This window comes from Sander lucioperca, chromosome 11 (genome assembly GCF_008315115.2).
Source record: "Sander lucioperca isolate FBNREF2018 chromosome 11, SLUC_FBN_1.2, whole genome shotgun sequence".
NCBI classification, from domain to species: Eukaryota; Metazoa; Chordata; class Actinopteri; order Perciformes; family Percidae; genus Sander; species Sander lucioperca.
Window position 1 is genome coordinate 12,491,752 of NC_050183.1, and position 25,737 is coordinate 12,517,488.

Consider the following 25,737-nt stretch of genomic DNA (forward strand, 5'->3'; position numbering starts at 1 on the left):
AAATATGTTAAGGAAGAGATGTGAGTTTTAGATATTAGAGGATTTCCTGTTCGCAGCGGCATCGCATGACCTCAGAGTTGAGGTTTAAGGTATGGGGAACTAGTCAGACAGCAAAACGCATATAACTTGAGAAATAGTTAAATAAATAAATAAATAAATACAACTTCCTTTTTGGCATGTGAATATATATATATATATATATATATATATATATATATATATATATATATATGTGATAACCCTGTGTGCTGACTATACTGTATGGTGTGTGGCTGTACACACCCTAACTCTTGGAAATGGCAGGTCTCTGTGGTCTCAAGATCCTGCTGGTCTGTGCTGGGATCATCATTTTGGCCAACTGTAAGTAACCAACCTCAACGCCAACGTATGGGCTTTTTTGTTTTTAAATAAGAGTTTTCAAGATGTAAAAAAGCAGATATAAAACAGTAACAATAGCCAGCATAGATGATGGAGTTTATTAATGAATAACTTTTTTGTTGTTGTAGGGTACGGTTGGTAAGCAGGTTATTGTTTAAATGAGAAAAAGGTAAACATTCAAACTTTGTTTTTGAATATTACAAAAATCAATCACAAGTACTTACATTATTTTAGATCAGTATATTTTCCAGTTCAACATTGCTTTATTAAGATCCAACAGTCTCAAAACAGTTGAAAATACTTTATCTGAGCACACCACTCTAAAATCTGTGAAACTAAAATGGCACTTGAAGGGCTCATACCTCCGCCAATCTCTATGTTAACGGGAAAAATAATTGGTGTATCCGCCCCGGGATTTGGATCCACTTCAAAATGTAATGGCTTCTTCCTTGGCCCATGCTACACCCTTCAACCATGCAAGTTTAATGAAAATCTGGCAAGTGGTTTTTCCATAATCCTGCTGACAGACAGACAAACATACCAACCTGAAAACATAACTTCCTTGACAGAGGTAACATTGATTAAGATATTGTCTTCAGAATAAAAACATGCCTTTTACGCGACTTAAAATTCACTAACTTGCAGTATTTAGGTTCTAAGGTGGCCTGTTTAACAAATGCAACTGTTTTGTGTGTTTGAAATAGTGTAACACAGTTGGGAAATTTGTTATAGATTGTGATAAAACTATATTTGAAGACAACACAAGATGTCTTCACAAGATGAACTCCAGTCTGCATGAAAAACGTTATTATCATTAATACCTGTCAGTGGTCTACTCTCCATTATTAAAACATATTTTAGAGAATCAAAATAAAGGCTACAATTGATTTAAAACACAAATATGGATTAACTTTTGCATTAGGACCAAGCTTTATGCTGACAGGAAAATTATTCATTTTTCATTCATATTAATTTTAATCAATTAATTATTAATAAGCACTGCATTACAAAAATATACCATTTATTCCTAAATACTGTAAGTGAACATTACATATTACATTTAGCACCATGTATCTAAAGTATTTCCTATTTCAGGAACTAATTATTTGTTACTAGGTTTGTGCAGTCAACAGCTACATCTGCCTCCATATAATTTGTAGCTTAGTAGACATCCATACATTAATACATGCATTATCTCTACGTATAAGGTGCTTTAGATATTGACTGATGAAGATATGTTTTCTAAATGTAATTGCATTTTCTTGCCAATTCTGAATTTCAACTCAACATCCCAAGCTCTATCAATAGTAAATACCAAATGGAGTGATAGGAAGATAATCTATAGAATGTGTGTAATCAGTAAGACAGAAGAAGGTCTTCAAAGAGTAAAAGCATATCAGACTGATATACTGGATATAACTGCAAAACTCGTCCGCAGTGTCAAACATGATTTCATTACCTCAGATATATAGGCATGCTGTGATAAAACTGTGTTATTTATACATTTAAAGTATTTTTACTTGAAGGTGACCACGATTGCATCTCTCAAACCTTTCACTGAAACAATTCAGTCACCACAAAGTATAAAGTGGTAAAATGTCAGAGTGCAGAGAGCAAGCATCTCTGCTCGATATAGTGAAACAAGAGCGCGCCAAACCACATCCTGAGACTCATTGTTGGACTGCCCTCCCATAAACTCATTACTCATTGCTCACTGCTATTATTATAAAGAACAAATGGACAAAACAGCTAAGACGTGTTTACAGAAAATCCATTCTTAAAATCAGGATTGTAGTGCACACACAGCCAAACTCAAACACATTTTCTCTATTTACAGGCCAAGATGGAGATCAACCTGCAGGTCAACCAAATATAGCACAAGGTGCAAATACAACAGGTGAGTGGCAATATATAAATATAACATTCAATTGCCATTATAATGAATAAAAATGTTAATTCTAATTAAGTGGCTGTGCTGGTGCAATACCTTCACCTCAGCCTCCCTCTACCTCTCACTCTCTCATCTCTTCATGGATGCAGCAGCCCCAGATTTAGCAGAACATCATAGAATGAATTAACTCTTCAAATTGAAATAATGTGCTCTATGCACAATGAGTGACATAAATATATTTTTGTCACTCTTATTAAGTAGTTCAGTTGACATTGGCCTCCATTTTAGTGACCTGGCTCACCCAAGGTTTTAATTGCAGACGTCAATTAACAATTCCAAAGTTAACTACATGTGGAAACCTAACACTCAGAAATCCTTTGGTGGAGGAATGTGGGGCCACAGTTATCCTTACCTACAGACAGTTATTGTATGCATGTATAAAACATGTATATTGCACTGAACATTTTACTTTGCCAAAGCAGTTGCTACGTTTTAGACAGAATTGAACCCAAATGCAGACAACAACGCAGAGCCGGAGAAGATTTAACAGGTTTATTACAATGTTCAATGTTCCAGGTTTTCAGAAAAGGGGAGAACAAGTCCAGGTCCACAGAGGGGTACAGGTCCAGGGGTTCTGAGCAGGAATAGTGCCGTATAGTCCAAGTGTCTGTGTTGAGTCCTTTGTAAGGTCCAGTTGTGGCAGGCAGGATAGGTGGGTGACAGGAGTGAAGTGGAGGCAGGAGTCAGGTTCCAATATACTGAAGCACAAGAAAAAACAATCAGGACAGATCAAAAAACACAAACAGTAATACTAGCAGGTTGAGTCAGCAGTGAGACTAACATGGTCACCTTGACCATGATCTGACGATGAGTGGCAAGTTTGACCGGGTATTTAAACTTGAGGTGATGGTGAATGAGCTGCAGCTGGAACCCTGACTCCCACACACCAGACTTCACTCCTGCAATTAAGACAGAGGGGAGGGGGAGAGCAGAGAGCTACCTAGCAGCAGCAGCAGCAGGCCTAACAGCAGTATTAAACGCTTCTGTATATGGTGTGCAACTAATCTGCAAGGGTGATTTTAATTTATATTTTTCATAAGTCCAATGCAGGAAATAGTGTGACATTCATATAGTGCATGGGGAGGAAAGGGCCTTTTTCAGGTCTAACTTTACTCACTTGTATTCTCCCATTATTTCTTAAGTAACTTGCCTTTAAGCTGGGCTAAAGCATACTAACTATAACTGGGTTTATAGCATTTATACTTTTGAGGGCATAAAATTAGACCCTCCAATCATGGGAAAATATTCCAATAAGGGTACATAGTGTTTGAGCATATTATATGTATTAAGTCATATACAATGATCCCTTGCTTGCTCAACCAATGCAATGTATTCACATTTTTGCTTCTGTGTCTGAAGTGTCTGCAAAGTGAGTTAAGAACAAGCCAGATGTCTATACTGATGTTACTCTACAGGTTGTTTGTCAAGTTTTACTGTATCTGAACAGAGAAAAAATTGAACGTGACATTCTCTGGAAAATTTGAAAAAAGTTGTTCCGTCTTATCCACTGATCCTGGCTTTATAGAAATAAACTGTCCTGAGTTGGAGTGAGAAAGCTATAGAAACTTGTCATCAAAGTTAAGGTGGTCAAACTTGTCTTTCAAATCAGGCTGAGTCCTCATCAACTCTGGTTTAATAATAGTCATTGTAATGTCTCTGTGAAGAAGCTAAGCTAGGTAGGTTGATGCTACACTACAGGTAATGCTTATTCCAACTCCATTTCCACTATTCTAGCTGCAGAGTCCTACTGAGGACGTCCAGCTGATACTACCTTTCCTTCTCTGAATATAAATGTGCTCTGCGCAGTGCTACTATGGCCTTATTACCTCTTCTTTTCTTGTTAAAACAAAGACATACACAAATGACGGGAAGGATTGACAAGTAGCAACAGCACCTTTGTAACAAAAAGAAACAGGATGTATGTGGTCATCATTGTTTACATGTAGCACCCTTGATGAAGTAAGAATTAGCATTGTGATATTGTGTTTGGCCTGAATTTTGTTTTCTTGGAACACGTGTTTCAGCACTCTCACCTCCACGCACCTCCCAAAATTCTATTATATTATATTATATTATATCAGGTAAGACTATTGGCACTAAAGTATTTCTACTTGAAGGTGACCTCCAGCTTTCTTTACATCTTACAGCCACTCCTGCTCCTCCTGCAAGCACCTTACCCTCACCTTCACCCTCACCCTCAACCACACCCTCAACCACACCAAAATTAGACTCTCAGGCAAACACCACTCAATCCCAGACTTCACCTCCAATCACCATTTCCATCACTACAGTGACTCCCACTAAAGGTTGGAATTTTGTCGTTTACAAGTTCTCCATTTGTTCTGTGATTAGACTCTGTTAGTATAGACGACAGTTACTAACACTAGCACTGCTAAGGAGTAGGTTACAAGAAATACAAAATACAGACACTTGCAAGTTTCTTTGGAAGAGTATTTTAAAGTTTTTTCATCATATATTAATATTGTGTTGTTTTCCTTTTCTAATCTCATTTGAACGTGTTCTCCAGCCACCACACCAGCCCCTCCACAGTGTGAGTATCAACATTATTTTTCAAGATATAATACTTTACATACTTCATCTTTACACTCATCTCAATAAACACAAGTTAGTAATTATATTGGTATTTCTCTCCAGCTATTAAAGTAGATTTGTACAGGGAGTGTCCAGAGTGTTTGAAATCTAAGGAGTACGTTCAACATCTACATGGAGAAACTGTCTGAGATTCAAAGATCATCATGTGGTTTATATTAACTAGAAGATAACTTAGTGATGTACTGTAGTTTATAACTCTGTTGATTTTGTGTGCAGGTTCTTACACTGTCAAAGCCATCAGGTTTGGCTTCCAGATTGACATGATGACCTCTACTACTGGCAACTACACAATAAACATTAAAGAAAAGGGACGACCAAAGACTGAAGAAAGATCCACCGTTCATTCCTTCATTCAAAACTCCAAACATGAAATCAAAGACCTGAAGCCCTGTACTGAATATGAGCATAATGTGACATTTATTGATAGTGCTGGCAATGTAACATCCTGTAACAACACTGAAAATAAAACACAGACAATTACAATAAGTGAGTAAAGAAAATTTATACTGTTGAATTTCATCTTACTTTCTTTTAAATTTAAGAAATGAGACAGACAGATTTCATTTAACTTGTGTTTTTCAGGTGAAGGTGACATTAGTGAAGGCAGCTGCAAGCCTGGATACGTTTGTTACCGGAGTGATTGGGACATCAGCTCTTCACTATTTTCATCAAATAATATTCCAGCTGAGAAATGCACAAATGATAGTACATTTTTCTGTATCAAACCTCGTTACGATGACATTTGCACAGATTTGACTACAACCTTCACTTCAGAAACCTGTTTGAGTTCCTTTAACCTCACCAGAAGCATCACTGTTGGTATGTACAGTAGAGTCCTCACGTATTTTGAATTACATGTGGTGCAGACCTTATTTCATCATGTTTAATGTATATGCTGCTTTATTTTTTCACAGATTCCTTAGATCCTGAAATAAATCAGACGTTTCTAAATGAACTTCCTGTAAAAATAGAATCAATAAAACCAAAATTACCTCCAAACTGCAACCATCTCACCATTGATTACACCTGTCGGGGTAAGTTGAAAGACTAGAAGTAAAAAAAATGTGTCTGTCACCAACATTATGAATGGAATTATACGGGAATAGGTAGAGGCAATTTGCCACATTAGATGCTCACACTGTGGTTAGACTAATAGAAATGACGATGAAAATCAGTTTTACTTTAAACTGAATCGCAATCGTCTTTTGGTGTAAGATGAAGTCAAGGAAATGCTTTGTGCACTCTGTGAGTCAGTTGAATAGCATATTTATTTGTGTATTTATTTGCTTGAAAGTGTCCACATTGGAATCTAAAAACAAAAGATAAGTGCTCATTAGCACCAAGATAGAATTGCCAGTTATTGAAGAAATGCTGTCATCCTTGTGTCTCCTCAGAAAATGGAAACAATCACACCAAGGAGCTGTCTGAGCTGGAGCCCTTCACAGAATACAGCTGTAATGGTCAGATCAAGGAAAACAACGTCACCATTAAAAACACATCTACTTTCAACTTCAGGGTTGACTGTGGTATGCTAATATTCATTTCACCTCAGTGCAATGATACAAAAAAATAAAGATAACTGCTCCAGATCCTCAGTCCTCAGTGTTACAGATTTCTGATGTGTTCCAACAGATCTTACAATAAATTACATAAAGGAGAGTGCAACCAATACCACTAGTACCTCCATTTATCTGAGATGGAGCACGACCAGTAAGAACTGTCAAGATGTCCTTCCTAATCTTCAGAAGCTTTCTTACGACTGCAGTTGTACTCCCTCAAATAAGAAACACAGAAGTACAAGTAAGTACAGTTATTTAAAATAACCTTGCAGTAATGCACTTTTGGAGATTATTTACTGGTCACTTAACCTAAATAATGAAATATACTGTGGACATTTGAATCATCCACTCTGCTGCATGCTAACACTTTAGCATGCTAAATGATGCTAGGTGTAGATAACCTGAGATTGGTGAAGATGTGACATGACATGAAATATGATACATAAATAACATTGGATTGTCAGAGTTTGATATCCTTGTTTCCATAAAAAGTAAACAAGGTCAAAAAATGTTAACAGCTACAAATTGCTGCATGGTAAATGATTAGCACCTGGTTGTTATCTTAAGATCCTTTATTAGTCCCACAGCAGGGGATTGATTGATTGATTGATTTCGTTTCATTTCCATTTTCTTGCCACTAAATGGGAAAGTTGTCTTTGTTGTCTTGTTATTAATGTTACTAATTGTTACTAATGAAACTATGTTGCCGTTCCAGCTAACAAACTACCATCAGGAGGAACATGTAATATTACTGGACTGGAACCATTCCAAGTCTATACCTGTGTAGTCCAACCCAAATACAACGACAAGAAAGTTCCCGAACAAAAGAAGAGAGTTACAGAGGAGACTAAGAGTGGAAGTAAGTGTCTACAAATGTTTATTTCGGGTTCCCTTCTGGTGCCCCCACTGCATGCAGCTGGTGCCCTTTTTGTTCCACCACTGACAGTCAACAGGTTGACTAAGGTTGTGTTTTTCACATATTGTTAAATATCCAGATTGGACAACTGTGTGTAAAGTAAACATTTTTATGAAACACAGTTTTAACATCATATAGCGTTGGAACTGTTTCAGTCTGTGAGGCGCTGTGACTCGAAAAGCTCCTGTACAAGAAATGTAGTTACTAAATGAGATTAGAACATTAATCCAAGATTTACTATAATCATTTATTTAATTATTATTTAAGCTAATTATAGTAATTTTAATTTTAGATGTTATTTGTTCTATTCATCATCATTATATAAATTATGTAATTGATCCGATTGTTTATTTATTTAGTCTTTTATTTAACAGATGGCGTTAAATGCTGATAATTATTCCTTGATACCAATACACCTCATGTATAGGAACATTACTCTTCAAGTCATTATAATGAATAATGAATACATGTCAATGTAGTACAGTGGTTATTGTCCGTGTTATTCTCTTTTACTAGACGAGAAATCTACCAGCTTCATTCAGTTCTGACCTGACTAATGAATTTAAAAAAAAAACTTTGAAATGATTTTTTTTTCTTTATATACTTGTTCTTCCATTTACTTTTGTGTCTACATGTCATCTTATAATTATATTGTTTCCTGCTTTAACACCTACAGTTTCCATTTTATGTTCATAGCTTCATTGTAAGAATGACTGTCTTTAATTTAAACATGTTCTATATGTGACGTACATTTCCAGGATAAGCCTGACATCGCACCCAATGTCAGGAACTAGTAGGAGCAAATTACGTTTAACCGTGTATCTAGCTAATTTAAATTGTTCCAGTTACTGTATTGTGTGAACAGTTAACTTCATTTAATATTGTATGTGGCGTTTTCTTTTGCTAGGTGCAAATGTTCCACCAAAACAAGTTCTTTCCCGACCCTATTTTGCAGAGCCACCGTTGCTGCGTCCAGGGCTTAGCGCTGCCCAAGTCAATTGTGATTGGTTTAAAGAAATACCCAACAACCCACAGCGTTTCTTTCTCCTATCCCAGAATGTATGTGTGGTGTAGCCAGATCTTACTCCACAGGGCTGTAGAGATAGGTTGGGCAATGTGAGATTGGTTTAAATGGAACTAAAAAGTTGAATTTAAAGTCAGTTTGTGTTGATTCCAGCGGCCGCTTTGGACAAAAGCAGAAGTGTTTTAAGCGTTGTTGCATTTCAAGTGTTACATACGGTAACTTAGCCTACTTTGTATCGTGAGCTAAACCGGGTATCACTGTCACGAGCCAAAGCGTTAAGAGTTTGTTGTAGCAACTAATGTAATAATAATATTAATAACTTAGATTTATAAAGCGCATTTCATGAAATCCAAGCAGCTTTACACAAGTACAGGAGGACAAGGGAAAAGAAAAACAGTGGGCCAACACAAACTATTTACTGAAAATAAATAAAAACAGGCGCTAAATAGAAGGGGGACGTAATTTAACGTTGGCTACTGACTCACAACCACATCGCGCATTGTAAAGTTATTTTATGAATGAAATAGACATATTACATAGGTTACCTGAGGGCCAATTTGGGGTGGGTTTTGAATAATTTACAATCCCGTAACTGTCTCCATCTGTTGAAAGGCCCAACCGTGCTCTGTCACTTTCCCTTTCAGCTTTTATTTGTTCTTTGTTTAACTTTTTTTTCTGTGATGGTCCTGCCCCAGTATCAGTCATAAACACACCAGATAACTTCTACAATTAAAGTAAAATACAATTAGGCCTATATAAAGAAATCTCCTGTTACCTTTTAGCTTGCTGGATACTCACTAACACAGGCTTTTTCGGAGTTATACCGAAATCTGTGATCCATCACAACGTGTTACTGTAGAGCCAGTCCACCTGCCGTAAATCATTAAATCAGACCCGGGCAAAGGCATTAATAAAAACCATATAAAAATAGAATTCTGTTCACTTTTAGTCTCACTTGCTGTTACAGGTCATTTATGATCATCAGATGACAAAATGACACAGTTTCAGAAACATTTAAAAATTACATTTAGTTACTTTTAAAGCTGTTATTGTTTTAACAACATATAAAAATACAGAATAATAAGTAATTTGCTGATCTTTTTATTTTTTACTTTGAGTTTATAATGAATAGTTTTCAATGCAAATTTAAGTATTTCTTTGCTTTTCACATTTTGTTTTTATATCACTTCTGACAACCAGGACAATCAATACAGCAACACACTAATAATGCTAATCAGTGTTTAAACTGCTGTTATAGCTAAATAAAATGTCAATGTAAGTGTGGGAAAGCATAAAGTGTTGTATCTAAATGAAAATGTTTTGTTTTTCTTCACTCTCTTACAGAACCAGATGATATAGATAAACTGTTGGTGGCAGTTCCAGAGAATAACGTGATAACAGTAACCTGTGATAAATCTAGAAAAGTCATGTTTAACGGACCTCGTAAAATATTCAATGCAAGTCTTCTTTATGCTGGTGTCACTCAGAAGAAATGGAAAGAAGACAAATGCGACTTTGTATTCAAAGATCTAAGCTACTCAACGGAATACAAACTGGAGGTTTGTGTAATCCTAATTTTTGGTTTCACAATCTGATTATAACTTTATTCCTCCATTTGTGCCTGCAACTCAAATTATGAATTTTCTTTGGTGGAAGTGTTCTCTGGGCTCAAAATCGGTCAAACCGTTTGGCTGAAACATGGGTTTTCCTGATCATACTATATTTAGTCTTTGGGCATGATACCTTTCTACTTATTTCATGTGCCCAAACACCATATATAGTATGATAAGAAAATGGTTGTATCTCAGAAACTATAAGCAGCACAATCAGGCACTTAGTAACTCAACAAGATGACACTGCACACATATGCAGTGTGACAACAAATCATATGAAGACATTTAATAAACACAATGTAAGCGTTTTCCCTCATATTTTTTAAAATCCTGATGACTATTGATATGTGTGTTGTGTCATGTAATCTAAACATTTTAAAGTTGTACTTTTAGATACTTGCCCAAAGTATTTCTGTAGCAGATTGCAAAGCTTTAGACCAATCAGAACAAATGTTGTGGCATTTTTCTTTATCATTCTAAATATCGTATTTAGGCACAAATTAAGTGATGTTTTGTGTTTTCAGGTGACTGCTTTCAACGGACATTTTCACAGCAAAACCGAGATAAAATTTGTTACCACTCGCTGTATGTGAGGTTTTGCTTTGACAGACCGTACACAATCCCTTTCAATTCATTGCATCTTAAACATATATGCCACCACTGTGACATGTTTCTGTCACCATTTTACAGACAATGACAAAGCTCTCATTGGTTTTCTGGTCTTCTTCATCATCATTGCTTTTGTGGCCTTGGTTCTAGCGGCCTACAAGATCTACCGTTACAGAAAGTCCAAAAAATAAAGATCATTTTACATCTCACCACCTGCATCACTATGACTGTCACATTGTCTCTTGTTTGTTTTACAGCTGTTGTAGTTTAGTTCCCTTTACAGTACAAGAGCAGTTGTTGCAGTTGAACTCAATTCTTTAATCAGGGCAATAACAAATGAAATATGTTCATAGTTTACCATATGTTACATACTTTTAATAGCCCATTACATAGTATATTATGTTATATTCTATACAAATATATATTCTATAAAGCCAATCTTCACTTTTTTTTCTCTATAGTGATGTGAGAGGGGATGTGATGCTTGAACCAACAGAAAGTGAGTAGACTTTACCTTTTTTGTTTTTACTACAATAATCGAGTAAGAAACACTAATCACATTCAGCATATGCAAATTATGAATTATGTTTTAGTTAGGTTATTGCATCACCTGTTATAATGCAATACATATCGATTGAAAGATAATCCATTAGGAAATCTTATAGCATGACAGTATTTCTTCATAACTACAAAATCTTTGTATAGTTTATCTATAAAATGCACTGTAGTTTAATAAGTACCCAACAATAAGTTGCACTATTTTCTTCCTTTTCTTGCTGCTGTAGTTTATGTTAATGTACCTCGATATAAATACCATCATAAGGACACACTCTGATGAAGAAAGACCTGATGGAGCTGCAAAATAAATCATTTACTCCTTTTTGTTTTTCTGTATAAAGTAGGCCATTTATTCTAGTTCTTCTCTCATTCAAATTTTAGTCTCACAGACATGAGATGGGAGAAAGTTTATAATAATAAAATGTTACATACATTACAAGTTTTAGTTCCTGACCATAAAGGGGTCTTTGATCATCTTGCAAACCAAGCATTTAGGGCTAATAGTTGTAATGCTATGAACAGTTTATCAAACAGTATAATCTTAAACTGGCTTTATTTTAAAAATCACGCTTTGTCATTTACAGCTTTTATATTATCATAACATGTGTTTTATTGTCCCGTTGACATCATGTCATAGTGTCCATTTATATTTTTCTGACCAGTTGTACACTTGCCAAACATCACCTTAAGAAAAGGAAAGCAATAGCAGCAGTTAAGTCCTGCAGATGTCACCTCAGAAAAGAAAGCAACTGCTGCTAAATGTTCATACTTCTGGCACCTGCAGGCAACGAATGCTATAGGTGGTGTTTTTGTCTTTTTTACAGCTGCTGTTTTCATATTTGTATGACCTATTATTACCTATCATAATAAAACTTTACATTGGATTACAGACTGGCCTCTGCTTGGTACTAGGTACCCAAAAATGAAATACTATTGATTGCACTTTTCACTGTAAAACATCACAACTAATATATTTTTTTAGGGCTGTCAATTACGGTGGCCGACAGGGGCAAACGCCCTGCAACTTAAGAAAACACACGCAAATAGACAAAACACAAGCAAATTAAGAAAACAACTTCATTAATTTGACAACACATGCGCAGCATTCAGCAAACGTGCTGCAAATACCACAACACAACCAAATACATAAACGCACTGCAAATAAAAAACGATGCAAAAAGAAAAGCACACAAACCCCGAAAAAAGAAGCGATGCAAAAAGAAAAACAACTTCATTAATTTGACAACACATGCGCAGCATTCAGCAAACACGCTGCAAATATCACAACACAACCAAATACATAAACGCGCTGCAAATACACACAACACAACCAAATACATAAACACGCTGCAAATATGAAACGATGCAAAAAGAAAAGCACACAAACCCCGAAAACAAATGCAACAAAAAAACGCTGCATCCAGATTACACAACGGAAGTTCTCCAGGCCTCTAGAGGGAGCAGCTAGTGGAACAGCTGGATTTTCGACCGTTATTAACCGATATTAAATTCATATTATTATTATTATTATTGATAACATAATATATTATTAATATACAGTCTATGCTCCCGTCTCATGCCCTCCCGGCTGGTGCTGTCCCCGAGCTTCGACTTTTTTTCAAAATAAAAGCTCGCGTCTGGTCCGCTATGTGTTTGTACTTTGGTGTGTTGGATGTTTGTGAACTAAACAGTACGGCAATCATGCTGATGAATACAATAACTTTTTCAGCAGATTTCTTACTTACAACACGTTGGAGTTAGCAAAGCAGTTTTGTGTTTATATGTGCGGGCGGGATTTATTCAGTTTGATAAATCCCACGGTAAATTGGCTGGTTTACTAACAGGGAGGGACTAGAAATCCTGTCTGGTTTTTGTATTTCAAGAGCGAATTGCTCCACAATATGAATACAGATTGATCACTTTTTGATTGATCACCTATTTTGTTGGTAACCGTTGTTGTATAATTCGGATTTAATTCTCTCTCTCTCTCTCTCTCGTTTTCTGGGTTGGTGTGCTTTTCTTTTTGCATCGTTTCATATTTGCAGTGCGTTTATGCATTTGGTTGTGTTGTGGTATTTGCAGCGCGTTTGCTGAATGCTGCACATGTGTTGTCAAATTAATGAAGTTGTTTTCTTAATTTGCTTGTGTTTTGTCTATTTGCGTGTTTTCTTAAGTTGCAGGGCGTTTGCCCCTGTCGGCCACCTAGTCAATCGATTAAAAAATGTAATCTAATTAATTACATACTCTGTGATTAATTAATCGAAATTAATCGCATACATAATTAACGGTGCTTGAACCGATACTTTTTAAGAAAGTAAAAAAAGGGTACTAAACAACAGTCGGTGACATTAAAGAACGGCTTGTTTATTGCTAAGGCCATATGGTCAAAATTAAATGATTTAATAATAATGTATAATAACATTAACTTATTTCACTAGTAAATTGCTGTTGAACGACAAAAACAACCAGATAGGAAAAGGACATTTACAACAACTTCAAATGCACCACGAAGCTGTAGTTTACCAGTTTCATTGAACGCACCGTCTGTGTTGTGTTTCCAACGGTAGCTGCAGATTGTTACATACCGGTGTTGAATCCTCTACAGTAAAACACAGTCAAACTTTACACCGTTTAGCGTTAGCTGTCAGCATTGTAACCGTGTTAATTCCAGCTACTAGCTAGCGGTAGGCTAACGTTAGCTGCTGTCGAGTATAGTGTTAACTAGCTAGCGGTAGGCTAACGTTAGCTGCTGTCGAGTATAGTGTTAACTAGCTAGCGGTAGGCTAACGTTAGCTGCTGTCGAGTATAGTGTTAACTAGCGTCACATGCAGCGGTGTTTGTGTTGCCTGTAACGTCTGTTTCAGAGCATCGCAGACATATCAGTGGCACCAGATTTTCGTCTGTATGCAAACGTCAATATAGAATGGATTAATCTGCGTTAATTAAACGCGTTATTTTTTCTCAGATTAATTAATCGAAATTAACGTTATTTTGATAGCCCTATTTTTTTTTTGTCTGAAGAAATAAAGATTTTTTTCAAGATCAACTATTGCACCAATAAACAACATGGACCTTATTCAAATGACAACCAAGTTTAAAGTTCATTACAAGATGGTCCGAGTTTTTCTTCACATGCAGATGACCTTTTGCCTAAATCTGGAAGCCACTAGAATCCTGTATTCCATTGTCCTGAGTGGTTAATTGGTGCATTCAGGCCATCCTCAAGTCAGGACATATCACATATCATATTTACTATGTATCTGTTTAGATTGCCTTTTATTGCTGGAAAAATACCGCATATCACATGAACGTGTAGAATAAAATGTCACTGCAAGTAATGGAATCCAGACAAAACCTCAGATGTTTGTTCTAGTATTAGTCTGGATTATGTTGTTTATCACAAGTTATATGAATATACTTACCATTAAGCTGGTATCATTTGCCAGTGTTGTCGACAAAGTAAAACGTCCCCAAGTCTTGCTGTAAGTTCAGGTAACACAAACATGTCCCCCCTTTTTCCAACGATGTTAACACTTTGTTTGTGAAAGGAGGCACAGGCTCTTCTGACCTCTGAAGTTCAGTCCTTCCTTACAAATAACCCAACTGGTCCAGAACTGCAGGTGTGAAACTGCTGAAATGCAACTAAATCATACTGGCCGGCCTTGGTAACGTTTGGCATTGTATAAATATTACAGCGTGTCCTGTTTTATTACTGCATTTCTTGGCAATCAAGTGAAGAGATGTGAACCTCATTGAAACCTGTTAAAGGGGCCAAATTCCAAGCACTTACTCTGATGCCCAAACAAAATGTAAAAGCTTTATTGTATTTAGTTAGCATACAAGGTGTTTGTGATGAGGGTCTTTAAGATGACATGAAGTGTTGAGAAAAACAACCAAACTACCAAAACAATAAATAGTATTTGCAATATTTGACTTTCCGGGAAACCCTGGACTCTTTAATACCAACTTCAGAGGACGTGGAAAAGTAAACTGAGCCGAGGTAAAAGGCTGGGACACAAGAGAGCACTGTCATATGTTACATGAAGACAAAAAACACTCACTACACAAGAAATGGCCATAATCCTTAAAGTGACTTAGCACTGTTATAAACCTCCTCCAATTGAGGATTAAAAAAAAACAAAACCCAAAACATGACATCACATAATGCATGTTCTTAACAAGGTGACAGATAAAAGCATGATATATACATTTGGTTCAATATTATTAACTTTTTGTTGTTGTAAAAGGGCATTACTTGTTTGGTATTTCACTATTAAATACTACCAGTTTATTTAGGGAGTTCTGTATAGGATTAAAAATCAATATCTAAAAAAATACTGAAATGTTTCAGTGCTATACAGATGCTCTTGTTTAGAGAACGTAGAGATAAAAGATAAACAGCACTGTGGGTGATGAAGATGAAAAATCAAGATAACTGAAATGAAAAAACAAAAAGTTTCACTGCAGTGGGGGGGGAGAAAACAAGATGTACAATTGCAAACAAAAACTGCAAACACTGTATCTGCAAGTGTCAGACAAATAACTACTATCAACACACTATCAAAATATTCTGTTGACCAAAAACAAAATAACTTACATTTTCTTGCATCTATAAGCTTTGATTTTTTTATAGAACACAATTTAATAGTATTGGTTGTTAATTCTTTATAAAACAAAACATGAGAAACATGAGCAGACATGTACAATAATTTATACGAGCGGTTAACAGGCTATTTGATAATGTTAAAAGAGAATTGATAAGACACTGAAATAAAGCGTTATTGATCAGTGTTTACATACTATACCTTTCATGTGGTGTCATTGTCATTATGTAAACCAGTGGTAGTCAGTGCTGGTGTAAACCTATTCACTGTATTAAAAAAAAAAAAAAATCATATATACCACTGTTTCCTTCCTCCAAATGAATAAAGGGTTACTAAACCCCTAAAGTATTAAATCTATAGGAACTTCTTCGCTATGTACAGTAAAACAAAATGAGTCCCATTGGTGCTTGTTTTTTTCAGTACAACTCCTTGATATACTTTTCATAAAAGATACCTTAACATATATATAAACTTCTCTCTCTATGTGTGACTTTTCTCTTTGGTATCTCAACTGAGGACAAGTTAGGTAGGCACGCTGTGATTTACTAATGACCTGGACGGCTACACAAGGTAAGGATCTGCTATCTCTTCAACATATTTGTTACTTAACAAGACAACTACACTGCAAACGTACACAGCAACATTAACTGTTACACAATTTTGCCACATAGACTAACTTTCTGATGGGTCAAATGCAGCCACTGGACCATGATGGAGAACTATGTGTTTTGACTTAAGATTTTTTTTTTTTGTGTCTTCATTGTGATTTAAAAAGATAACTTGCTTAAAGGGATAGTTTGGATATTTGAAGTGGGGTTTTATGAGGTACTTATCCATAGTCAGTGTATTACTAGTGTTTTAAAGGGTTAATTCGGATTCACCAAAGTCACACAATAACACAAACAAACTAACCGACTGAGGCAGCAGTAAACCAGCAACTCCCGTGTTCTGCGAGGTCAATTCCTGTTTCTGTCAAAGGAGTCTGGTGGCTTTGAAGAGAGCATAGATGTACAGTATACAACGGCAAGGTAAAACGGTAAAAATAGTTTAAATATAGCGTACACAACCGATATCAATTTTTTTTTTAGGTGCTCCTATCTTTAGGTGGCTAAAATACATTTTGCTGCAACCCCCGTCCATAGCAGTATTGCTTAGCAGTGTCGGTACTCCTGTCTGCTTCTCCAAACTGGGAGCGTGCCAACCACAATATACTGTAGGTAATACACTGACGATGGATAAGTGCCTCACACATCCCCACTTCAAAATATCCAAACTATCCCTTTAAGTTGAGCCAAGAAGGAAATCTTTTGGTGTCAGTGACTAAGGTAAACAGAAGAAGTAAAACAGCTTTTGTTAAAGCTTCTACAACTCCTTCTAGGCTGTCAAAACAGAGACATTCTGATTTTTTTCAAAGACAATACATAGGTGTCAAAATGACTTACATTCAAAGTGTTGTGGAGACATTTGCCCATGTTCTCCCCCCGGCACGTCTGTACTCTACCATCTAAATGATCCTTCCTTTCCTAATACATTCATTAGACATGATCACCCTGCCAGCCTTCCAGTACCAGGATAAAAAGTGCAACACAAGAACGCTTCAACCAATAACACTCTGTTGCGTCTCTCAGTTTTGCCGCCGTTGAGTTAAAATCTCTTCACTCCAATGTTACTATTGTTCTCAAAGTTTTCATTGTCTTTTTTTCTGCCATTTGCCGACCACTAAATTTGCCGAACAATGTAGTTTCATGATGGCCGCCAAACCATACAAAGTCATTTTTATATGTTTCTGATATTTTCATTGATTAACTCTTTTAATGATAAGAAACGCCTAACTTTACCAATATCTGCTTTAAATAGCATCTGCTCATAGCAGCTGCTGAAGAACAACTTTACTTCACTATATATAAATACAAAAGATACGCGTTTTTAAGCCATTGCAGATAAACACATTAGTGAGTTACAATACACTTGACTTTCAGTGCTGTAACATTATTGAAGTCTAAGGAATGGGAGGTCCATCTGACAAAAAAAATATAATCTCTCTAATATTTACCCTAGGGCAGAAAAGGTGTGGGTGTCAGTCATGTTATAGACCGTACCATGACCTTGAAAATGAATCTGTTACACGTACTACTTATCACAAGGAGCTAAACTCTGGAGTTAGTTATTGTATAAAAGCTGATAGATTTGTACGAGTCCAGCATGAAAAGCAAGAAGGGAAGTGGGGAGGAGTTCTGCAAGCTATATGTGTGTAACTCTGGGCTTAGCTGCCCTGTGTCTGGTTCTGCATGTGTTTGGCAATGTCGTACACGTAGGTGATGTCCGGCCTCTTCTCCGGGTCAGGGTTGATGCACATATCTACCAACTTCCTCAGCTGGTGAGAGGGACAGGGGGGTTGTTGGTTGGGAGGTAAAGAGAGAAATAAAACAGTCAATGATACTGTATTGAGAACAAACTATAAAATAGCAGCTCCAGAAATGAACAAACCCTCGCTAACGGAGACCTGCTCGTCTTTTAATGCCCTCTAGATGAGGTCTACCCATAATGACAAGAACTAGGCAACAAGTAATCTAACTGAGACAAAGACGCAAGGCTTTGTTAGCGCGCACACGCACGCACGCACGCACGCACGCACACACACACACACACACACACACACACACACACACACACACACACACACACACACACACACACACACACACACACACACACACACACACACACACACACACACACACCTGCCACTCCGTTGCCATCCGGAGACGGCACTTACACTTGAAGCCGAGCGAAGCGGCTGATTGGAGCAGATAGACAGGCTCGCAGGCGGAACAGCCACCACCATCATTAAAAAAAAGGAGAATAAAAGATGGAGAGGAAAGAAAAAAAAAAAAAACATGTACGCAAGGTCGCTATGGTAACCGTCTGCCGTCTTCCTGGCCGCTGTTGCGTGGCACCGGCTTGGACGAGTTCTCGTCAGTCGCTGTGTTTATATGTGTGTGTGAGAGAAAGAAAGTGAGAAAAAGATGCAAATTCAGACAGTCTGAGAATAAGTCCCACAGAATGGAGATGGATTGGGAGGGGGGGTGGGGGGGGATGCAGATATGTAAAATATTCATGCGCTTCTTTGCATGGTGAGTGGGGTGGGGGAGTGTCAGGTGGAGGGGAGAAGGAGCTGGTAAAGGGAGGTGTGTGTGTGTGTGTGTGTGTGTGTGTGTGTGTGTGTGTGGGGTTTATAGACGGAGATGGTTAAATGACACAACAAAGATGAGCAGCTGACAGTTTGCTGCCGATACTTCAGGAGCATTGTTTACATCCAGACAGGCGCTGCAGGCACCCCCCTCATCTCCATCTCTCCATCGCCCTGTCTCTCGCTCTATCATTCCCTCTTTCTTTCACTTTGTCTCCCTTTCTCCTGGATGGGGGTGACATGTGGGGCAACGCAGAAGCTCAGCATGGGTTGTGTGTGTGTGTGTGTGTGTGTGTGTGTGTGTGTGTGTGTGTGTGTGTGTGTGTGGGAAGGGAGTTCTTGTAGCAAAATATACACATGCATGATTGTTTCTGCACATACAAAAACACACACATTGAAACTACAGAGGCTTGAGACACCTCACAATTAGCCTTCATCAACCTAATGAAGTAAGTCCTTCAGTATGATTAAGCCTCTGATCAGAGTTTACTATATGACTAGAGAGACATGATTCAGGACTTAAAATTTGCCACTGTGCGTATGCAGATACTCTGATAGTGGAGTGGAAGGCATGGAGATAAAGGACACAATAGGTTGAGCACATTTTGGTTTAAGCCCCATAACTTTATAACATGTAAATACATATGCATGTAAATACAGGTATGTATTTAATGCAGTTATGCTACACAGTCTCTTTTAAGAAGGTATTTATCCTGCTGTTCCAGGTAGCCATTTGTTTAAATTCATTTCTAACCGTTAATAAAAACCAATACAACAAAAAATGTTACTTTGCCGAAAGTAATGCATACTTGATGTTCACTGTAATAGATTACACAACTCAGGCAGGTTTCAAAAGTCTGCTGCTGAACTGAACAGAATAAATGGAAGAAAGAAACAATATATTGAAATTTCTAAATCACAGCAGCATGGTTTCCAAAAAAAGGTCAGCTTTGATGTAAAGTACGTCATTTACAGCTGAAAATAAGTGGATTAATTGATTTGTTGATTGACAAAAAATTAATTGTCAACGATGTTGTTTGAATTGTTTTATTGTGGATTAATCGTTAACGTAAAAAATGTGAAACATTTTATGAAACATTTTCTGGTGTAAGGCTCTCAAATGTGAGCTTGTGCGGTTTTTCTCAGATTTACATAATTGTAAATTGAATATCTTTCGGTTTTGGACTGTTAATTAGAGAGACATCACAACAGGCTCTAGAAACTATGCCTATGAGTCAGTGTCTGTCAAAGTTTTTGCATGTGTGTACAGTTGACCAAATATATTTAAGAAAAAAAGACAGAAATGTTAGGGAAAAAATGCCACCCACACAAAGAGGGCATGCAAACACAAAGCCATGCTCATTCATACACACGTCACCAGCAATCAGCAATAAGGCGATCTTTAACCGCAGCCCGACTACATTACATTTTTGTGCATGGGCAAGTCTACGCAGAACTACAGCAGATGATTTAACATTTAGTTAGGGAAACATGACACTCCAGCCAATTTAGCTTCACCCTACTTTGTAGCATGGCCAGATGCTTTTGATATGTGCATTTCATTTTCAAATGGTTAAATCATAGCCGGCCTTTTGATCACAGAGCAATATCATACTGTACTGTAGCTCAGACAGTTGGGTGGATTTCACTTACATATAAATTTAATTTAATAGTCAACACAAGTAAAAATCAGCAAACTGGCACAGAGAAAGAGAAACCGGCCACCACTGCTTAAAACAGTAGTTCACTTCAAAAGATATTAAGAATTTTCTAAAGTTTCTTTTAAAAGAAGTTCAGGAGTCGAGGCTATCACGAGTCTGAGCAGGTTCATATCTACTTACCATAGCAGTAAAAGGCAACTGTTACAGTACTTACCTCCTCTGAGTAGTGATCTGAGGGAAGAGGGGGGTAGTCACACTGTTCTATCTTCTTACAAAGGGAGTAAAGGTTCATCTTATCCCCATAGAATGGACTCTGCAGGGCTGCCATCTAAAATATAAAGATATGAGGAAACAGGGAAAGGAATCGCAGAGAGAAAGGGGAAAAGACAAGAGGACATGGTGTGAGAGAGCAAAGTAAAAACTTGTCCAGTGAAAATTTCAACAGGTCCTACACTGAAGACACCGTACAGTATGTTACAAATACAGCTTGCCTGCATAGTTCACTGCTATCGAGGTATATGACTTATTGATTAAAGCAGGTGTGAGAGACAAAGAAAGACAACAGCAAGTCGATACACTGCATGTTCAAAGGTTTGTGTACATATCAAATCAGAAAACCATTTTTCACGTTTTCGTAGTGGAATGAGCCATTGTCTAAAATTCAAGTGAACCAAAACAGAAAACCATGAGCTTCTCTTAGCTTATGTGTTTTCCTCTAGTTTGTGAGCCCTTATTGCTGCACTGCCTCAAAAACTTGAGAGATATAGAGTTATATAGAGATATAGAGTTGAGAAAGGAAGAGGTAGAGAGTGAGGAGAGGAAAGAATTTTTCAGTTTGTTGGAGCAGCAAGAAAACCTTATCCTCTGGAAAACGCATGCAAGCAAGCAGAGCAGAGGCAGATGGGAATGGTAAGGAAGAGTGGAAAGGATAAGGAGATCTTTGCTGAGTGGAAATAGGTGAAGAATCCCTCCTGCCTGTCTAAGAATAGAAAATATAGCATGCCATTTCTGCCAGGGTTAGTGACTGACTCACTGCTTATTGTTTAAATGTGCATGTGGAAGGTGAAGCCTGCAGCAGGCTTGCATAACAAGCACACTTACATTCTTATTGTTTTTTTCTGATTCAGTGCTTTTGGAATAAATACCGTGTTAGGCTTATGTGTTGGACCAAACTGCTTAACTAATGATAAATTAGTTGGAATAGCTGTCACGCAGAGACGGTGGAGCTTGTTAACTTGGTTTTCATTTATTTACATAGTATGACATAGGATTTGGGTTTCAATAAGCGTGTAACTAACATGATATTACGGGAGTTTTTATTAGGTATTCCTTGTCTTGTGCAAATGGTTGCACAGTAAAACGTATACTGTATGTGAAATCCATTTCTAATTTCATGCCCTGCTCCTGTTTTAGGGCAGAATGCATTTCTGAGCACCTTGAAATGTTGCTGTACATATCAATGACTCCCAATGTGAAACAGGATTTAGGACCATTAATAGACATTAGTCATTGCGCATACATTTCTGTGTCCGTTTTTCAGTTCCGTTTCAGTACTGTGGGGCATTTCAAACTTGAATGTGTACTTAATGAATGTTTCATCATCAGGAGCATGCATTGTTAGAAAAAGGCAAAATAAGGAAAGCCACATCACAAGTGTATCATTGTGCACAGATGATTAATGAAGATGAGAAAAAGATGAGAACAATGTGTCCACATATGGATCCAATCATATACAGAATACAGCAGGTAACCTTCCACAATATCAGGCAGGTACAGAGACTAAATATTTCTGTGTAAATAGGACCATGAAGGAAATAAGAGATAGAACAACAGAAGCTGTCTTTTAGTAACAATAGGTCAAGCTATCCTGTGCCATGGAGTATATAAACATTTTTACAGCAACCAAGGACATCAAGTGAAACAAACACCAAGTGATGTCTTAGCATTCCTTCACAAATGGTTGCCTTCCTCTGAGTTCCAGAGACAAACTCATCAATTGGCCTCTGTGTCAGCTGACCCATAAAGTCACAAGAACTACCTCAACAAAAAAAAATCTTACCAAGTAGAAATCCCCTCCCTTTTGTTGCATGTAGCCACAAATGTAACCCTTTGACATCGCCCCCCAAAAAGTGCCAAACACATCACTAACTTGTAACAGCTTCTTCATTTCAGTCTTCACTGAAAAATCTGTCAAACATTGACGGTGCAGGGACAGAAAAGTTGTTGTTCCCTATCAGGCAGATTTTGACAGAGTCTCTGTCACAGCTTCCAGTGGGAAGTCAAGATGACTGCAGCAGAATCTCTGTGGGCCATCTATCCTCTGGACATAATTTAACATCACACATTCATTCGCGCCTTTGATCAAACGCTCCCATTAATACAGTATATCCCCACAAAAACACGAGACAGACTGATCTTATGAAGTGGCGTATGACATGCCAATTGGTATGCCGTTATTGGCGTGTTATCAAGACGCACACTCGCTTTTCAGCGTGTTTATCAACGCCGTTTGGCCTCCATTGACTTACATTACCTTGCGTTTGCGTGCGAATTGACGCCGTAGTGAGTAGTATGAAAGGGCGAAAATCCGCGTAGGGAGGTTGGTCGGGGTGGTGGATGGGTCAAACACAGGACTTTCACACAGTAGAGGGGGGATCGCGTCCCACGTGTTGTTTCTTTACCACGTTTTTCCTTTTCCTAAACCCAACCCAGTTCTTCTTTTCCTAATCCCAACTGTTTTTTTCTTTTCCCCCTTCGTGTGACGTTAAAACCAACCGTAGCCTCGCGATAACACGCCACGTGGCTCTCCCTCTGCCCCAACAATTAGGACTGAGGCTGGCCCAGCAGGCGGCTGACAGTGATGAGATGTGGAAGGAAATGTTTATTCCTGTGTAAGCAATGATGCACTTAAAGGCCCAGACACACCGACCAGACGGCCGACCCTCGGCAGAAAAGGCAGTTGGGCTGATCAGTCTCCCCAAGTTTGTCAAAAAAGTGCCTCGGAACACACCAAAGCGGCGAGATGTAATACGTCTCCATAACAGCAGGTGGCGCTAATCTGTATTGTCGCCCAAAAATGAAAACCAGCAGCTGATTGGACGAACGCGTCACGTGGGTCTGGTTTCTCTGGAAATTCAAAGACAGACTGTCATGGCGGCTTGTTCAGAATATGATCTCATATTGTGCTAAAATAGTTCACCGAAACGTGTTTCTGAAAACATTTTAAGCGAGAAATAGGCCATGCAGTTGCTGAATCTGTCTTCATTTCAGATCGACAAAGGTCAGTTTAAAAGATTTTCGTCAGATTTTGAGAGACTCTAGTCACGCTCATTCCGCTCCCCGTTTCCGGGTTAGCTCTCCACCAATCAGATGGGTCATTTGAGTCCAACTGCCGGCAGTGCCCGCCCTGCCGATTATACATGTAAAATCGGCCAAAATGAAGGCCGATGGCCCCTCGGACGGACGACGGCACGGAACACACCGAACAGACTCGAGTCACTGACCTCGCCAGACTGTCCGACGGCCGATTATCGACTCGGTGTGTAGTAGGCTTAACAATGCCTCATATCTGTAACCTAAGATTTTACATTTGATTCTGCAGTGATTGAGCGACACGTTCAAATTATCAGTCCAGTGTTTTTCTAAAATTGCCTGTTATGTTACAGGTCATCATTGGCCTTTATAAATCAAAGAAACAATATTAACATGACAATTTGAATTAAAACATTTTTGATTGTCTAAACCTCCAGCAATTTTACACCAACTAAGTTGCCATTTGCTGCAGCCCGGAAACGTGTTAATAGTGCAGTGAGTTTAGAAAACTTTTTTTTTTTTTTTTTTTTTTTTTTTTTATTTTACCACTAAGGTCAACAGACATCTTGCAGTTTTATTTCAGAAGTGAATCAAAAAACTAGAGATCAGTGCCAGGCAGACTCAGCTGGCTTTTTTTCAAAAGGGTATGGGTGTCACTTCAATGACTTGGAAAGGAAAACACTCTTACATTATAACAAATATATTAACACCTTTTAGTACTTTATAACCGGTAGTGGGGACGTATGTGGCTTGATAGTGCTTCCCAAAACTACAAAAATCCTAGTAAGCGAAAGAAAAAAAAGAGTGAGACAGAAACAGATAGAGAAAAAGATGAAAATCAGCCAGCTATAGCTTCCCCCCCCCGGAGGCAAAGGGTTAAACAAGACCCCATCGTATTTTCATGCATCTTCTGCTTTTGACAGATGAAAAATGTCAACTGTCCTGTTTGTATTTGGGAGTTTTTGCACTATTCATCTGCTTCATTAGTGCCTGCTGCTCCTAGCCCCTGACAGCTGCCGGCCCCCTGCTCTCAGCGCAACACACACACACACACACACACACACACACACACACACACACACACACACACACACACACACACACACACACACACACACACACACACACACACACACACACACACCTTTTTTCAGTGTCGTCGCAATGGGTTAGATGATTGACTCACTCTCTGACCTCTGAGGCCCTGGTGAGTATGAGACTATGTGTGTGTGTGTGTGTGTGTGTGTGTGTGTATGGTTCATTGATATTCGAGAGACATACAATGCACACGCATGCCTGCTGTCTGTCTAAAGGGGTGTGAGCTGCTGGTGGCAGAACACACGGACATCCTCAAACACACACACATACACACTCCCTCCTTTGTTTCTCGGCTCTTCTTCGTGGGCCAGGCTGTGCTCTCCACAGCCCAGACATGTAAAGCCAGCATCCCTGTCCGTGTAAAAGGTCTGGATGGGGCCTTCCAGCATAATTAACACTGATCCCGCTCTCTCTCTCCAGCTTCTCTCCCCGTACGCCAATTAAAAGGAGCTGCGAGACGCTCCCGTTTTCTCCCTCCACCCCCCTTTATCCCTGGAGCCCTTACAGCCTGGGACCGAAGGGTTTCACACAAGTTCTTACGTACTCATTTATAAACACACACATACACAATTATAGGCGCATGCCACATACAAATAAACACCTAAATGTTAACACACATGAAAATAGATGTACATTTTGTATTCTCTTTAC

The 25,737-nt window shown here is 38.1% G+C and overlaps 2 protein-coding genes across 2 annotated transcripts in view; one reads left to right on the plus strand and one right to left on the minus strand.

The window, feature by feature from the left end:
* The first annotated feature begins 281 nt into the window (after positions 1-281).
* Positions 282-11,573, plus strand: LOC116056294 (receptor-type tyrosine-protein phosphatase C-like). The gene is made up of 15 exons (XM_031308477.2): positions 282-360; positions 2,216-2,275; positions 4,477-4,635; positions 4,857-4,880; positions 5,159-5,428; positions 5,525-5,761; positions 5,857-5,976; positions 6,337-6,468; positions 6,575-6,742; positions 7,217-7,360; positions 9,786-10,000; positions 10,579-10,639; positions 10,745-10,850; positions 11,125-11,162; positions 11,449-11,573. Exons 1-15 carry the CDS (start codon positions 297-299, stop codon positions 11,496-11,498), a joined length of 1,848 nt encoding a protein of 615 aa, XP_031164337.2. The 5' UTR covers positions 282-296; the 3' UTR covers positions 11,499-11,573.
* A 3,446-nt stretch (positions 11,574-15,019) lies between these two features.
* The window catches only part of nek7 (NIMA-related kinase 7), a 66,056-nt gene continuing 55,338 nt past the window's right edge, over positions 15,020-25,737 (minus strand). The window contains exons 9-10 of the mRNA XM_031308443.2: positions 20,891-21,004; positions 15,020-18,199 (exon numbers count right to left, since the gene is read on the minus strand). Coding sequence (XP_031164303.1) covers positions 18,089-18,199; positions 20,891-21,004 — 225 coding nt within the window. The 3' untranslated portion in view covers positions 15,020-18,088. The remainder of the gene's footprint in view (positions 18,200-20,890; positions 21,005-25,737) is intronic.